At 53.0% G+C, this 16,815-nt stretch overlaps 1 protein-coding gene across 1 annotated transcript in view; it reads right to left on the reverse strand.

The window, feature by feature from the left end:
* The window catches only part of OLFML2A (olfactomedin like 2A), a gene marked incomplete at both ends in the record, with an annotated part of 31,131 nt that extends 14,316 nt beyond the window's left edge, over positions 1-16,815 (reverse strand). Inside the window, 2 exons of the mRNA XM_080709064.1 lie at positions 6,530-6,793; positions 16,732-16,815. Coding sequence (XP_080565190.1) covers positions 6,530-6,793; positions 16,732-16,815 — 348 coding nt within the window. The remainder of the gene's footprint in view (positions 1-6,529; positions 6,794-16,731) is intronic.

Genomic DNA, 16,815 nt, shown 5'->3' on the forward strand with positions numbered 1-16,815 from the left:
GTGGCATATGCTTACTATTCCAGTACTTGGAAGGCTGAGATAGGATTGCAAGTCTGAGGACAGCCTCAGCAAGTAGGGACACTCATTGACCCAGCAAAACCTTATTTCAAAAATAAAAATAAAAAAAATAGGGCTGGGGATGTAGCTCAGAGGTAGAAAGCCCCTGGGTTCAGTCCCCAATACCACAAAAGATAAATAAAATAGGGCTGGGGATGTAGCTCAGAGGTAGAATGCCTCTGAGTTCAATCCCCACTACTACAAAAATAAATATAAAAATAAAAGGCACTGGGCATGCAGCTCGGAGGTAGTAGGCCCCTGGGTTCAATCCTGAGTACCAAAAAGAAACAGGGCCTTGCTAAGTTACTGAGGCTGGCTTTGAGCCTGCGATCCTCCTGTCTCAGCCTCCTGAGTACTGGGATTATGGGCGTGTGCGGCTGCAACCAGCACATGCCTCCCTTTCATGGACCTTGCACCTGTGACACTCTTCAAAGAACCACTGGCTCCCAAGTGCCAGGGCGTGTATGTCCCCTCGGGTGGCTCTCGGTGGTGGGGGCATTGAAAGCCGAGCTCCGTGGCCCCGTGGAGGGTCCTGAGCTGCCATCGCGCTCTGAGGCGCCCGTGGGGACCCGGCTGAGGCGGCCCTGGGCCCTGGGCCACGTTCCCCAGCCCTGCTTGGTTGTTTCCTCTTGGGGTAGGTGGGTGGGGCAGTGCTTTATAATTATGGACAGCTTTTATTCCTCTCTCTCTCTCTCTCTCTCTCTCTCTGTTTTTCTTTGTGGTGCTATGGATTGAACCTAGGACATTCTGCCTCTGAGCTACATTCCCAGCTCTTTTTTTTTTTTTTTTTTTTCCCAGTATTGGGGATGGAACCCAGGGGCATTCTACCTCCAAGCTACACCCCGGACCTATTTTTTTTTTGGGGGGGAGGGTCTGGGGATGGAACCCAAAGGCATTTGACCTCTGAGCTGAGCTAACCCCCCTGCCCAATTTTTTATTCTTTATTTTGAAACTGGGTCTCACTGAGTTGTGGAGGGCCTCACTAAGTAGCTGAGGCTGTCCACAAACCGGGATCCTCTTGTCCCTGCCTCCCACTGGGATTACAAGCGCGCCACCACGCCAGCTCCAGCCCTTCTTTTTTTTTTTTTTTTTTTTGGTGGTCCTGGGAGTGGAACTCAGGGGCTTTTCTACCTCCGGGCTATACTCTCAGACCTATTTTATACTTTATTTGGAAACAGGGTCTCACTGAGTTGCTGAGAACCTCACTAAGTAGCTGGGGCTGGCTTTGAACCTGTGTGATCCTCCTGTCTCAGCCTCCCAAGTGCTGGGGTTGCCACCACGCCTGGATTTTTTTTTTTTTAAACAGGGTCTCACACCAGGCGTGGTGACCCACGCTTGTAATCCCCGTGCTTGGGAAGTGGAGACAGGAGGATGGTGCAGGTTCGAAGCTAGCCGCGCTGACTTAAGAGACCCTGTTTCCAAATAATTTTTTAAAAAAGTATAAAATAGGTCTGGGAGTATAACCCAGAGGTAGAAAGGTTTCCAGGAACCCCAGTACTACCAAAAAAAAAAAAAAAAAAACCCAAAACAAAACAAAATACAAAACAGGGTCTCGCTAGGTTGCTGAGAGTCCCACTATGTTGCTGAGGCTGGCGGTGAAGCTGCGATCCTCCTTTCTCAGCTTTCCAGTTCCTGGGATTACAGGTGTGCACCACCAGCTTATAGATGTGGAAGCTGCGGCTCTGGCAGGTGAGGCCATTTGCCTGAGGCCTCCCAGCTGTTGAAGAGCAGAGCCAGGCGCAGAGTCCAGATGAGTGTGCGCCTAGACCTTTCCCTAGCTTGGCTTTTCCTTCCTTCAGATGGGGAAAGAGCAGCCAAGGGAGGATTGAGCAGCAAGGGAGGCTTGCAGGCCAGGTCAGGGGCAGGGCCTCCTCGCCCAGCCCCGCTCTCCCCCGCAGCTGCCCCTCCTTTCCCCTTGTGTCCACACCTCTTTAGGATATGACACTCGCTCCAGATGGTGAACAAGCCAGCGAGTGTGTTGGGAAAACCTTGGCCCCAGGGCTGGCTGGGGAGCTGGCTTTCCCTGGCTTCTCAGACGGGCAGCTTTTCTGGCCCACCCTCCAGGCCCGCAACCCTCCTCAGGGTCTGCGTGGGCAGTGCTTCTGTCTGGCGGCGGCCTGCTTTTTCCAGAAGTTTTACTCCATTTCCCAGGGGCGGTCAAAGTGTCTTAAGCCAGGGAACTTTTCTCAGAGTGGAACCTGATATCTAAACAGAAAAAGGGGTGGGGGCTCCCTGGAAGCTACGGCTAGGCCAGAGTCTTTTGGCTCCCCCTGGGGCTCCAGAGCACTCTCGGGGAGCTGTGGAGCTCCCTTTGAGGGCCACGCCTCAGTTTCCTTTGCTGCTGTGGGACAACAGGGCTCCGGTAAGGACTGGTACCGTCTGGATGGATCTGAACACATCACTGGCTGCTGAAGGCCAGCAAGAATGGCTACTGCTTTGGTTGGTTGGCTTGACCGGAAGTTCCCAGCCCCACTCTGCTGCCTCGGTGGCCACCGAAACTAGCTTAGACAAGGCTCTCTCGTTCTTTGCTCCCGCTGCCTACACGTGGCTTCCTTCTCCCAAGCCCTGCCTCGCTCCTCGGGCTCCACAGATGTTTACTCCTGGTCAGGCTCTGGGGATGGCAACCAACAGGTGAGCCTGGGCCCGCCGGCTCCTCCACGGCCTGCCAAGGGCACGTTCAGTGACATGCTTGTGCCCAGATCAGGGGACACTTGGCTGTGACACTCAGGCACCAAAGTTAATGATGGGCTGCTGAGTTCACCTGGACCAGGTGTGGACTAGGAAAGGCTGCCAGGGGAAGTTCTGCTGGAGCCAAGCTCTAAAGGGGGAGCACAGATCAGGCAAAAAATGTTGGGAAGCTGGGCATGGTGGTACACACTTGTAATCCCAGCGCTTGGGAGGCTGAGACAGGAGGATCGCAGGTTTGAGGCCAGCCTCAGCTACTTAGTAAGGCTCTCAGTAACTTAGTGAGACCCTGTTTCCAAATAAAATACAAAAAAATAGGTCTGGGAGTATATACCGTAGTAGAAAAGCCCCTGGGTTCCATCCCCAGTAACACGCAAACACACACACACACACACAAGTATTGGTCTCTGTCAGCTTTTTAAACATTTGTTGTTGTTGTTGTTTGTTTTTTGTGGGTCTGGGGATGGAACCCAGAGGTATTTGACCTCCAAGCTACACCCCCTGCTCAATTTTTTATTCTCGTTTTTGTGTGTGTGGATCTGGGGATGGAACCCAGAGGCATTCGACCTCCGAGCTATACCCCCTGCCCTATTTTTTATTCTTTATTTTGAAACCGGGTCTCATTGAGTTGCAGAGGGCCTCACTAAGTAGCTGAGGCTGTCCACGAACCATGATCCTCCGGTCTCAGTCTCCCGAATGCTGGGATTACAAGTGTGCGCCATCACGCCCGGCTTTTTAAAACGTTTTAAAACATTGGTCCTTCACAGTGTGAGAAGCTTTGTATAAGGGGAAAAGATAGTCCAGGAGGGCTGGGGCAGAAGAAGGGAAGTGGGACGTCATCGGCCACATCTGCTCCACCAGCCCTTGTCCAGAATGCCCTTACTTCTCTTTTCTAGAGACTCCTACACGACCCTCAAAGGCCTGCTCTGCTGCCATCTTCCCCCTGGGCTCCCCAGTCCCTGGGACATCGCTCTGCCAGTGGTGGGGACAGTTGCTGAGTCCTCACAAGCATGGGGACTTCTCAAGCAGGTCTGGCCCACCTCTAGGAGCGGGAGTGGCGAGGTCAGAGGCACAACCTGCTCTAGCCCATTCAAGAAAGAGGCGGAGCCAGATGCAAGTCTGTAATTCCAGTACTTGGGAAACAGGAGGATCTCAGGTTCAAGGCCAGCCCCAGCAATTTAGTGAGATCTCCAGCAACCTAGGGAGACTGTTCCACAATAAGAAATAAAAAGGGTACTGGGTGTGGTGGTGCACACTTGTAACCCCAGTACTTAGGAGGCTGAGCAAGAGGATCACAAGTTCAAGGACAGCCTCAGCAAGTAGTGAGACTCTCAGTAGCCTAGCAAGACCTTGTTTTAAAATAAAAAATAAAATAGGGCTATGGGTGTAGCTTGGAGGTAGAATGCCCCTGGGTTCAGTCCCTAGTGCCACATGTAATAATAATAATAATAATAATAATAATAATAATAATAATAATAATAAGTTAATGAATTAAAAGGGCTTGGAGCCAGGTGTGGTGGCACATGCTTGTAATCCCAGCATTGGGGAGGCTGAGACAAGAGGATCGTGGTTCATGGACAGCCTCAGCCACTCCTTATTGAGGCCCTTTGCAACTCAGTGAAACCCTGTTTCAAAATAAAGAATAAAAAAATAGGGTTAGGGGTGTAGCTCGGAGGTAGTGACCTTCTGGGGGGCAAAGGGATGAAGCAGAGAATTCCCGGGTTCAAATCTTCCTATTGTAGCCGGGCGTGGTGGCGCACGCTTGTAATCCCCGCGCTTGGGAGGCTGAGACAGGAGGATCACACAGGTTCAAAGCCAGCCTCAGGTACTCAGTGAGGCTCTCGGCAACTTAGTGAGACCCTGTTTCCAAGTAAAATATAAAATAGGTCTGGGAGTATAGCCTGGAGGTAGAAATAGGTCTGGGATATAGCCCGGAGGGTCCCTGGGTTCCACCCACAGTGCCACATACACACACACAAATCTTCATATTGTGGCTCAGGAGTGATGGCGCACGCTTGTCATCCCAGCATTTGGGAGGCTGAGACAGGAGGATTGTGGTTTGCAGACAGCCTCAGCTACTTAGTAATGCCCTTTGCAACTCAGTGAGACCCTGTTTCAAAATAAAGAATAAAAAATGGGGCTGGGGGTGTAGCTCGGAAGTAGGATGCCCCTGAATTCCATCCCCAGCACGGCAAAAAACAACAACAAAAAACAAAAAAAAAACAAAAAAAAACAATAACTTCGTAGTCATTTTCTTGCTGTGTGATTTTTGGCAAGTCACAGCCCCTCTTTGGGCCTCAGATTCCTTTACAAATAATGCTGATACCATAAGTTTCCTCATCGATGCGTTGTAGTAAGGATTAGCCAGCGTTTATGAAAAGGGCTTTGTGCATCTTTATGCCAAGCACGCTTCTATTCAATTACTGAGACGTCGACTTGAAGAGAAATTGGGTTTGTCCTGTAACTGGGTGCTGGAGTCTGCAGGGCCCCAGGGAGACCTCAGAGAGTCGTGATCCAGGGACCTGCCAAGCCGTCAGGCCACGGCCTCAAATTCACATACTCTGACTTTGATAATTTTGGCATTCGTTCAGGTGATACAAAAATAAAACTAAAGTTAAATTTAAAGACAGTATTTTTAGCCAAATGCTGGGAGATGATTCTTCATGATCACTGTGTTTCTGTGTGTCTTGCAGGCAGCAGAATCGACTGAACTGTCTGGTTGTATATGGAACAGCCTTGGAACAGGGAGAGAACATTTCCCTCCCTCAGGAGAATTATAGAAGATTCAGATTCCCTGAGCTCAGGGCTCCTTTGTACCATGCCCCGCTGTGTGGCCGGTGTTATCTGGCCCTCATCCATCTCTCCATGGGAACTTAAGTTTGGAAATTGGAGATTTGGGCTGGGTCTGGCGGCGCAAGCCTGTGAACCCAGTACTTGGGAGACTGAGACAGGAGGATCTCAGGAGGCTAGCCTCATCAACTCAGACCCTGTTTCAAAAAAAAAAAAAAAATTAAAGGACTGGCGGTAGCTCAGAAGTAGAATGCCCTGGGTTAGATCCCTAGTACAAATAAACAAAAACAATGTCACAAGATGGAACCCAGGGGCATTCTACCTCCAAGTTACACCCCCAGCCCTATTTTCTATTCTTTATTTATTATTATTATTATTATTATTATTATTTTTTTTTTTTTTTGGTGGTACTGGGGTTCCTGGAAGCCCTTCTACTTCCGGGCTACACTCCCAGACCTATTTTTATATTTTTATTTGGAAACAGGGTCTCCTAAGCCAGCGCGCGCGGCTGGCTTCGAACCTGCGCGATCCTCCTGTCTCTGCCTCCCAAGCGCGGGGATGACAAGCGTGCGCCACCACGCCCGGCTCTATTCTTTATTTTGAAACAGGGTCTCACTGAGTTGCAAAGGACCTAAGTAGCTGAGGCTGTCTACGAACCCAGATCCTCCTGTCTCAGCCTCCCAAATGCTGGGATTACGAGCGTGCGCCACCATGCCTGGCTCAATGTCAACAAAATTTAAAATACAGATAGGTGCTGGCAGATGAGTGGGGTTGGGTAAAATATGGGACCTGGGAGCGATGCCAAGGGCCACGCTGATGCAAACTAGCCAGACATCCTGCCTCCGGTGCCCACTGGCTGCTGGATCTCGGGGAAGCAGTGGCTGCCCCTTGCGGACCTCAGATTCCCCCTGCGAAGCGGGATGACAAGAACCCCAGCCTCCCGCATCGCCACCGGGCGTGTCACCGAGGACAGCGGGCCGCCCGTCCGCCAGCCCACCTTGAGGAGCTCGGGGGCCTGCCTCTTGAGCTTCTCCATCTTCCACTCGTTCTCGCAGGGGTTGAGCGAGGAGGGCGGCGCGGTGCAGGAGCAGCGGCAGTCTGAGCCGGAGCTCAGCGTCTCCACCGTGTAGAAGTCCTCCACCCGCGCCCGCCCGCTGCGCACCCGGCTGCACGCGTCCTTGCTCAGGGGCCTCAGGACGCACTTGCACCGGCAATCTGAGCCCTCCGAGGTCATCCGCACCTGGTCTGTGTCGCTGAACACCTGCGGGCGAGGGGGAGCAAGGGAGCTCGGGTGAGGTGTCAGCCTGTGCTGCGAGACGAGGGGCGGCGGGGAATCCAGCGGTACTTGGAACGCCATGGAGAAGGCAGCTGTCCTCCCAAGAAAATAAGGACTTTGAGCCAGGCGTGGTGGCGCACGCTTGTAATCCCAGCATTCGGGAGGCTGAGACCAAAGGATCACGGTTCGCGGACAGCCTCAGCTACTTAGTGAGGCCCTCTGCAACTCAGTGAGACCCGGTTTCAAAATAAAGAATAAAAAATAGGGCAGGGGCTGTAGCTGGGAGGTCGAATGCCCCTGGGTTCCATCCCCAGACCCGCAAAAAAAGAAAAAAAAAAAAAAAAGAAAAAATAGGAACCATATAATAATAATCACAGCCTGGAATCCCAGCCTTTTAGGAGACTGAGGCAGGAGGATTACAAGTTCAAAGACAGCCTAGGTTGGCCGGGCGTGGTGGCGCACGCTTGTAATCCCCGCGCTTGGGAGGCAGAGATAGGAGGATCGCGCAGGTTCGAAGCCAGCCGCGCGTGCTGGCTTAGGAGACCCTGTTTCCAAATAAAAATGTAAAAATAGGTCTGGGAGTGTAGCCCGGAAGTAGAAGGGCTTCCAGGAACCCCAGTACCACCAAAAAAAAAAAAAAAAAAAAAAAAAAAGACAGCCTAGGCAATTTAGCGAGGCTCTGTCTCAAAATAAAAAAGCCTAGTGTGGTGGCACATGCTTGGAATCCCAGCATTTGGGAGGCTGAGACAGGAGGATTATGGTTTGCAGCCAGCCTCAGCTATTTAGTGAGGCCTTCCACAATTTAGTGAGACCTTGTTTCAAAATAAAGAATAAAAAATAGGGCTGGGGTGTAGCTCGGAGGTAGAATGCCCCTGGGTTCCAACACCAGTACCAAACAAAAAAAGGAACCTTTAAACTGTGCATAGTGGCAAATGCTTGTAATCCCAGCGCTTAAAAGGCTGAGACAGGAGGATCGCACAGGTTCGAAGCCAGCCTCAGCTACTTAGTGAGGCTCTCAGCAACTTATCGAGACCCTGTTTCCAAATAAAGTATAAACTAGGTCTGGGATTATAGTCCGGAGGTAGAAAAGCCCCAGGTTCTACCCCTAGTACCCCACACACACAAAAGGAGCTTTCAGTCGGTTCCTCATCATATCCTAGGTTTCACAGGCTTCACACTGTTTAATACATGTGCACATGTGAAGGATGCTGTTCCTGCCAAAGTCCTTACTGCGGCCTTCAAGCACAGGTGAGCTGAGATTCCCCCTCTGCCCCTCTTCTTTTTTGGGGGGTCTAGGGATGGAACCCAGGGGCATTCAATCTCTGAGCTACACCCCCTGCCCTATTTTTTATTCTGAAACTGGGTCTCACTGAGGTGCGAAGGGCCTCACTAAGTAGCTGAGGCTGTCCATGAACTGCGACCCTCTGGCTCAGCCTCCCGAATGCTGGGATTCCCAGCGTGCGCCGCCCCGCCGCTCTCCCCTCTTCCTGATGCACTTGCCCCCTGGAGGTGCGCCCCACCCAGCCTTTGCATGTGTAATGGTCTCGCCCTCCATCCCCTTCTGTTCCTTGGATCATCCTGGCCTACCTTTTAGTTCTCTGTTCATGTCACCGACTCTGAGATGCCTTCCCTGACCACTAACCTCGTGATACTCTCCAACCCCTTATTCAGGCCTTCGCTTTCCCATTGCAGTTGCCATCTGAAGTATATTATCTGTATTTGCTTATTTTTCCCTTCCTTACTCCATTCTAGACCTTGTTAGAGGAGGGTGCTGGGGCTTAGCTCAGTGGTAGAGGGCTTGCTTAGCATGCACAAGGCCCTGGGTTCCATCCCTAGCACCACGGGGGAAGGTGTTTAGAGGCAGGGACTTTGTCTTGTTCTCTCCTGTATCCCCAGAACATGCCTAAGTGGCCTGCAGTAGGAGCTCCATAATACCTGCTGGGTAAGTGGGCAGGCACTGAGTAGACGTGCCAGAGCGCAGGGTTCCCAGGTGCTGCCTGGAACCCGGTGGGCTACCCAACATTTCTGTGCCTCGGTTTCCTTTAGCCATAAATGGGGTTCCAGCCTGGCATGGTGGCACGCCGTAATCCCAGTACTTGGGAGGCTGAGACAGGGTATCCGGGTTTGCTGCCAGGCTCAGCTACTTAGTGAGACTCTCTGCAGCTTAGTGAGACCTTGTTTCAAAGATAAACAATAAGAGCCAGGCGTGGTGGCTCTTGCTTGTAATCCCAGCATTTGGGAGGCTGAGACTGGAGGATTGCAGTTTATGGACAACTTCAGCTACTTAGTGAGGCTCTCTGTAGCTAAGTGAGACCTGGTTTCAAAATAAAGAATAAAAAATAGGGCAGGGGCTGTAGCTCAGAGGTTGAATGCCCCTGGGTTCCACCCCCAGACCTGCAAAACAAACAAACAAACAAACAAACAAACAAACAATAAACTGGGTGTGGTGGTGCACACTTATAATTCCAGCATTTGGGAGGCTGATACAGGAGGATTGTGGTTTGTGGTCAGTGAAACCCTGTTTCAAAGTAAGGAATAAAAGCTGGGCATGGTGGTGCAGGCTTGTAATCCCAGCACTTGGGAGGCTGAGACAGGAGGATTAGACAGGTTTGAAGCCAGCCTCAGCTACCTAGTGAGGCCCTCTGCAACCTAGTGAGACCCTACTTCAAAATAAAGAATAAAATATAGGGCTGGGAGTGTAGCTTGGAGGTAGAATGCCCCTGGGTTCCATCCCCAGACCTGCCCCCCCCCGCCGAAAAAAAGAAGCTAATAACAGATATAGAATAGGACCTCAGATATACTGAGGGGGCCTTACACATTACTATTAATATTATTTTGCATGTGTGTGGGGTTAGGGGTTGAATCTAGGGGCATTCTACCTCCAAGCTACATTTCCAGCCCTTTACAATTTTTTTTGTGGTACTGGGGTTCCTGGAAACCCTTCTACCTCTGGGTTACACTCCCAGACCTATTTTTATACTTTCTTTATTTGGAAACAGGGTCTTTTAAGCCAGTGCGGCTGGCTTCGAACCTGCGCGACCCTCCTGTCTCCACCTCCCAAGTGCGGGGATTACAAGTGTGCGCCACCACGCCTGGCTACAATTTCTTTTTTTGTTTTGAAATGAGGTTTACTAGGTTGCTAAGAGTCTCGCTAAGTTACTGAGACTGGCCTCAAACCTACAATCCTCCTGTCTCTGCCTCCCAAGTCCTGGGATTACAGGCCCCTCCATCTGGCTACGTGTACTGTTATTAATGCCAATAAAGAATCAGAGGCTCAGAGGGGTGAAGTCACATGTCTAAGGTCACAAGGCTTCAGTGAAGATCTGCCTCCAGAATGTAATTACTGCTCTGTGCTACTTCTCTAACCTACCTGATCCCACGTCCTGGGTGACCGTAACCAGGTTCTATAACCTCTCTGAGCCTCTGCTGGTAAGATGGATGCAGTCTCCGTCTTCAGCCTCCTGGTTGTGAGGACCAGGTGAGACAACATGACCCCAGGTTAGTGGTTTCCCTTCCCTGCCCCTTCTCTTTCAGCCCCATCCTGGGATGCCCAGGTTGGTCACGGCCGCCTGTAGGAGTCAGCCCAGCGAGGCCAGTGGCTGGTACCTGCATGGCCTGCAGCCTGCCTTGCCCTAATGCCCGTCTGGCTCAGCCTGCCCGCCCTGGGCTCTGGCCCTTGGCACACAGTAAGTCCTGGCTCACTCAACAAACACACATCTCAGGCCTTTGGGCTACTCAGCTCTCACGGAGGCCACTAGCACTCAGGCGTGCTCATGGCTCCCTCAGGCTTCCTGCAGAGCCCAGGGCCTGTGAGAGCCCTGTGGCCATCTGCAACAAGACACAGGCTCTCCATTTCTGCTTTAAGCCCCCAGACACCTGTGAGAGCCCCTGGACTCTGCCAGGCTCTAGGTGACAGCTAGGGGGGCGCAGAAGAAGTACATCGTGGCATATCCTTGACCTTCTTGGCTGTGGAGAAGTGTTCTGTGGGTAGAGACACCCACAAAAGCCACTCACAGAGGGCGACCTTCTAGGGCTTTTTTGGTACTGGGGATGGAACCCAGGGGCATTCTACCTCTGAGCTACACCCCTAGCCCTATTTTATTTTTTTATTTTGAAACAAGGTCTCACTGGGTCACTGAGGGTCTAAGTTGCTAAGGTTGGTCTCAGACCTGCAGATCCTCCTGTATCAGTCTCCCAAGTACGAGGATTATAGGCATGTATCACATCACCCAATTCGAGAACATCTCTAAGGAGGCCAAGGGGATTCTGGGAAAAGCAAATCGGACATGGGAGACCGAGCAGGGGCCTGGCTCTCCTGGGCGCCTAGAGGTGGCTCCCTGTGGCTGGTGCTTGCTGAGCCCAGGGTGGCAGGAGGTAAGGCTGGGGTGTGGTGGAGTCCAGCTCTTGGAAGATCTTAAAGCATTTTCCTGAGAACACTGGGGAGCCGTGCAAAGGTTTGAAGCAGTGGAGAACCACGGCCAGATTCGTACACTAGGAAGCTTACTTGGAGCTACGGGGACAGGTAGCAGAAGTGCGTAGCAAGGCCAGGGCGTGCAACCCTGGGAGACATGGCCCGAGCACTGCAGCCTGTTTGGAATACATCGATGAGCTGCCTGCAGCCGCGTGTTCTTGGATGGTGTACTTAACTCACCCGGCCCCGGTTTCCTCAACTGTAAAATGAGGGTGTTGCTAATGTCTACCCCAGCAGGGCCTGTGGGAGGACCGAGAGATGGAGCACCAGCGGGTGCCAGGAGCACAGAGATTATGTATATTGCAGCTGCTATCCTTGCTACCCTCACTGGTCCTCCAAAGCGGGCTAGCTGTTTCTCCATGTGGGCGCTCTGATAGATACTCATTTTTCCCCCTTCTATTTTTAGCAGCATCCTTCAGGCGAGGAAACAGCCCTGGAGCCATCAGATGCCTGGTTTGAGGGGGTGAGCCCAGGCCCCGTGGACTTCCCTGCATTTTCTGCAGCTGTGACAGTCGAGGAGGGTGGGGAGGGGTGGCCAAGGGCGGAAGCTCCATCCAGGGCTCTCTCGGGGTGCACTCTGGGCGCTGTGGCAGCTTCTCCCCAAATTTGAACACTGACAGTCAGATTTCTCCTGGCCCCTAACCCTGCCCTCCTGGGGGGACCCTTGGGCTTCCTTCTCAGCTCTGCCAGGACCCCTTGTCACCCGTGCCCACTCCCCCAGGTGCAGGCAAGAGCCTAGCAGGTAGATGTGGGTGTGTTCTGAGTGGCCAAGTCCAGGGGCTCCCCTAGGGGCTCACCCACACACCCACACCCACTCGGGCCAGCAGCAGCGTCCACACTAGACCGCTACATTCCTTCTCTCCTCAGATGAGGTGCTACGTCCTGACGGGGGCGGGCCGGGCTCTGACATGCGCCTGGAGCTGGAAGAAGGCCTCTGCTCCCAGCCCGGGCTGCCAGGAGTCCAGGCAGGGCCCACATCCTGTGACTGCCACATCCTGTGGGCTGGACTGGAGTGGAGGCAGCACAGCGGAGAGCCGGGCCCGCACCTCCTCCCTGCCTGCCTTGGCCTGCTGGGCCTCCGCTTCCTCCTCTGTAAAATGGGTAGAATAACAGTCTCTTCATAAGCTTGGAGTGTGAAAATCGAGTATTGGGTGGGATCTGCAGGGAATGGTGGCTAAGAGCTCCTGCAAACCTCCCTCATCGATCAGTTGTTCTCTTTCTTCCTTTGTGTGTGTGTATGTGGTGGTGGTGGTACTGGAGGTTGAACCCAGGGGCATTCTACCTCCGAGCTACATCACCAGCCCTATTTTTATTTATTTTATTTCATTTTATTCTTTATTTTATTTTACTTATTTTATTCTTTATTTTAAAACAGGTTCTCACTGAGTTGCAAAGGGCCTCACTAAGTAGTAGCTGAGGCTGTCCTTGAACCACGATCCTCCTGTCTCAGCCTCCCAAGTAATAGGATTACATCCACATACCACTGTAACCAGCTCCCAATCTCATCTTAGAAAAGAAAAAATTGGGCGTGGTGGCGCACGCTTGTAATCCCCGTGCTTGGGAGGCAGAGACAGGAGGATTGTGCAGGTTTGAAGCCAGCTGCGTTGGCTTAAGAGACCCTGTTTCCAAATTTTAAAAAAGTATAAAATAGGTCTGGGAGTGTAGCCCGGTGGTAGAAGGGTTTACAGGAACCCCAGTACCACCAAAAAAAAAAAAAAAAAAAAAAAAAAAGAAGAAGAAGAAGGAGGAGGAGGAGGAGGAGGAGGAGGAGGAGGAGAAAAAAAAAAGAAAAGAAACCATTGAGCTGGGCATGGTGGCACCTGCTTGTAATCCCAGTACTCGGGAGGCTGAGACAGGAGGATCTCCTGTTCAAAGCCAGACTTGGCAATTTAGCAGGTCTCTCAGCAACTTAGTGAGACCTTGTTTCCAAATAATCGGGCTGGGCGTGTTGCTTGGAGGTGGAATGCTTATGGATTCAATCTTCAGTACCAAAAAAAAAAAAAATGTCCCTAGGTATTTGCAAAGAAATTTCACAAGGAGATGCTAAGAGGGTGTACTTGATGGATAAATGCGGCCGGGGAGGGGGAGGGCTCGAGCTGTGAAATGCTCTAGCGGTGGTGGGACAGGCCCAAGTCCAGGCTCCTGCCCTCTTCTCTCACGGGCCACCCGTCTCACCTCCACGCAGCCCGTACACAAAGCCCTGCCCTGGACCCGCACTCACAGGCCGCCTCCTCTTGGCTGCCCATCGGCACCAAGCCTGAGATACGCCCAACAGTCTTCTCCCAAACCTCTGCCCACCACCCTCCTGCCCACCCCGGATCTCTGAATCTCCTCTGTGCCTCGTCAGCATGTTCTTCTGAGTCGTCACCCTAAAATATATCCTGCTGTCCCCTGCTTTCCACTCCGTGGCCACAGGCCTGGGTCAGACTGCATCCGCTGCTGCCTGGACAGCCAATACAGTAGCTTCCTCTCTGCTGGACCGCTCTTCCAAAAACTCTTTGACGATCTGTGGTATTTCTTTGCTCCACAAACCTCTGTAACTCCCTCTCACCTCCATGAGTTCTGGACTGCGGGACATGCTTTGGAATTACTTGGGGTACACTTGAAAAGTGCGTGCACCTAGGTCCTACTCCCCACCCGGTTCAGATTCTCTCAGGCCCCCCAGGCCACGCTAAATGCTCACAAGCTCCAAGTTCCAGAAGCCTCCGGACTGTCAAGTTCTCTCTGAGATAGCTGCGCGGCCTCAGTCCCATTCTTTGGAGCGTTCAAGCCTGCTTTAGAAGGGGAAGGGGGCTACTGAAGCCTCCAGTGTTGGCAAGAGTCTTTTGCAAGATTCTGAGTGTAAGTGCTGGGGTGAGACTTTCCCTGCAAGAGCTGGTGGGGCCTGGCCTCACACGCTGTGAGGGCAAGAGGACTCCATCCTCCATCGCCACTCACGCTCAGGAGCCTGCATCCAATTACACCCACGAGCGGAAACTCCGCGGCAGAGGAGCTACACCTAAGCCCCTGGGACTGGCCTGCCTGCGACATCTGACCAGCCTGGGGCACCCCGCCCGCTGCTCCAGCCCCTTCTGCTCCCTGGTCTGCCTCCTAATGGCCTGGGCCTTCTCGCTGTCCTCAGGTCCCCCAAATGGGAGGGCTGACCAAATACCCCTTTCCTTTTGAAGGGAGGTACTGGGGGTTGAACCCAGGGGCATTCTACCTCTGAGCCACACCCCAGCCCTATTTTATTTTTATTTATTTTTATTTTGAAACAGCGTCTCACTAAATTGCTGAGGCTGGCCTCGAATCTGCAATCTTCCTGTCTCAGATTCCCAAGAACTGGAATTACAGGCATGTGCCACAGAGCCCAGCTTAAGACCCCCTTTTCACCCTCGGAATGCTTGCAGGAAATGAGGGATAATAGCTTTTTCCTAAATGAGGAAACTGAGGTAGAGATAGGGAATTCTCAGCCTTATTCCAAGCAAGTTCCAGGGGTGGTCTCCGTGCCATGCCTGGGTATCACGTGGTTACCTGTCTGTCCATCCCAACCCCCAGGCTGGGCAGCCCTTCAGAAACACCAGGGAATCTATAAGCTGCCCCTCGTACACCCAAGCCTGGCAAAAATGCTTCCTTAGATGGAAACTCTAAATCCTGTTTGGGAGAGATGGCCCCATAAACTTGCAATTAAAGCACACGGGGCTGGGCTGGTAGAGGGACCACCAGAGTGTGGTGGTGGGTCCTGGGGGCGAACTGCCCCTATCTCCCTGAATGTATTGGGCAGGAGAGGGAGACTGGACCTCCGGAGGGGCTCGAGACCTGAAGAGGGGTCACCTTAACCCTTTAGGGCCCCAATCTACTTCAGGCTGCAAGCTGGCCCTCCAAGGGCTCCCCTCCACCCCTGGGAGAAGGGGGTGGGCTTGAGAGAAAGGAGGGGCAGGCCTGGGAGGCGGCGGGCCATGATGGAAGCAGCCATCTCCCGAGCCTGCAGGAGTCTGGCTGGGGTAAGGAATGCAAAGTACATTCACCCATCACTTGACTTTTATTTTTCCCAGCTGGCTGAAGTGGTGCAGGGGTGGGAGTGCATGGCGGGGGGGTTGGGCTGCGGCCCCCAGCTGCCACATCCTTCCAGTTCTAGGATGTCCCTCTCCACCCCACCAGCCCCAGCTTGCCCTGGGACAACTAAATACACACCCCCCCAACCTAGCAAGTGTTTGGCTGACTCACTACATAAACAGGGTGTTGGGTTTTCTTTGTCTTTGCTTTGTTTTGGATGTGAGCCCTCTCCACGGAGCTCTACAGCCCTCAGCGCAGCTCAGAGACGCCAGAGACCAAGTATCCCTCCCAGTCAGAGCCGGGAAAGGCGAGAGGTGAGAAGGGGCCAGTTAGATTAGCTGGATTCTCTGCTCATATGTTTTCCTACCTGAAGGAAGTTGGATGGGATATTGTTTTTCAAATATAACCGAAGCCCCGAGACAATAATTTGAATTGTTCAAGGTTACACAGCAAAAGAATAGCTTCTGCCTTTTACCTGGCAAGGGGCAGGCAGCGCAGACTCACCTTCCTCTGGGCAAGAGGCTAGAGGAACACCCAAGAAGCGGCTCTCGCCTTCCTGCCCTGTGTCTCATTCTCCTCCAGGCCGGTTCATTTCCAGTGTGCCCAGAAGGGGTCCCTGCTCTGGCCCCCCAAGTGCTTGCTCCTTCTACATTCTGGGTTCCATACCCCCTCCTAGGCTCCTTGTGATAAGATTCCATAATAACTATCATTTATGGGGTACCTACGAGGCACCAGATGTGGCGCTAAGCATTGTCCAGGCATGATCTCGCTAAGTCTAGAGATCATCCCCTGCAAGGACTGGGTGTTATTTTTCTTCTCATGATTGCAGGTGAAGAAAAGGGCGCTCCAGAGATAAGGGGACCAGCTGAGAGGTAGATGTGGGATGGGAACTCAGGTCTGCTTGAAGCCAGAGCAGACCCTCCGAGCACAACAGAGCTCAGGTCACCGCTGGAGACACTTGGTCTTCCAGAGGTGCACCGGGTCCTTGGCATTAGCAGCGCCAGGTGAGTGGCCAGCACGGGTGGGCCCACCGGGGAGGCTCTGGGTCCTTAGCCGGGCCTGAGAGTTGCCCAGGGGTCTGCCTGCACTGGTCAGCCTCCCTTGCAAAGCCAGTTCCCCCGTGGTCCCTGCCCAGCGTCCCTGGGAATGCCTCCTTGGTCCAGGGTCTCAGTGCTGACTTCCTCGGCGCACTGGACAGCGCCCCTTCCTCAGGCTCTCCAGCTCCCCATCACCTCTCCAGCTCCTTCTGGCACACGCTCCTCTCCCAAGGTCCTGGCCCCGCAGCTTCTGCGCTATGTCCCAGATCTGCTCTCGCTCTCCTGGGTCCTCAGCTCCCAGCTGGCTGCGCTCCTAGACCCACACCCCTAGCTGCGGCCCTCCGCTGTCCAGCTGCGCCAGGTGGGAAGGATGCGCGTACCTTACTGTCGCCGCGCAGGAGACCCGCCCGCAGCAGCAGCAGCAGCAGCAGCAGCGGCAGCAGGCGCAGGGCGGCGGGGGCCAT

Source organism: Muscardinus avellanarius (genome assembly GCF_963383645.1).
Source record: "Muscardinus avellanarius genome assembly, chromosome: 13".
Lineage (NCBI taxonomy): Eukaryota > Metazoa > Chordata > Mammalia > Rodentia > Gliridae > Muscardinus > Muscardinus avellanarius.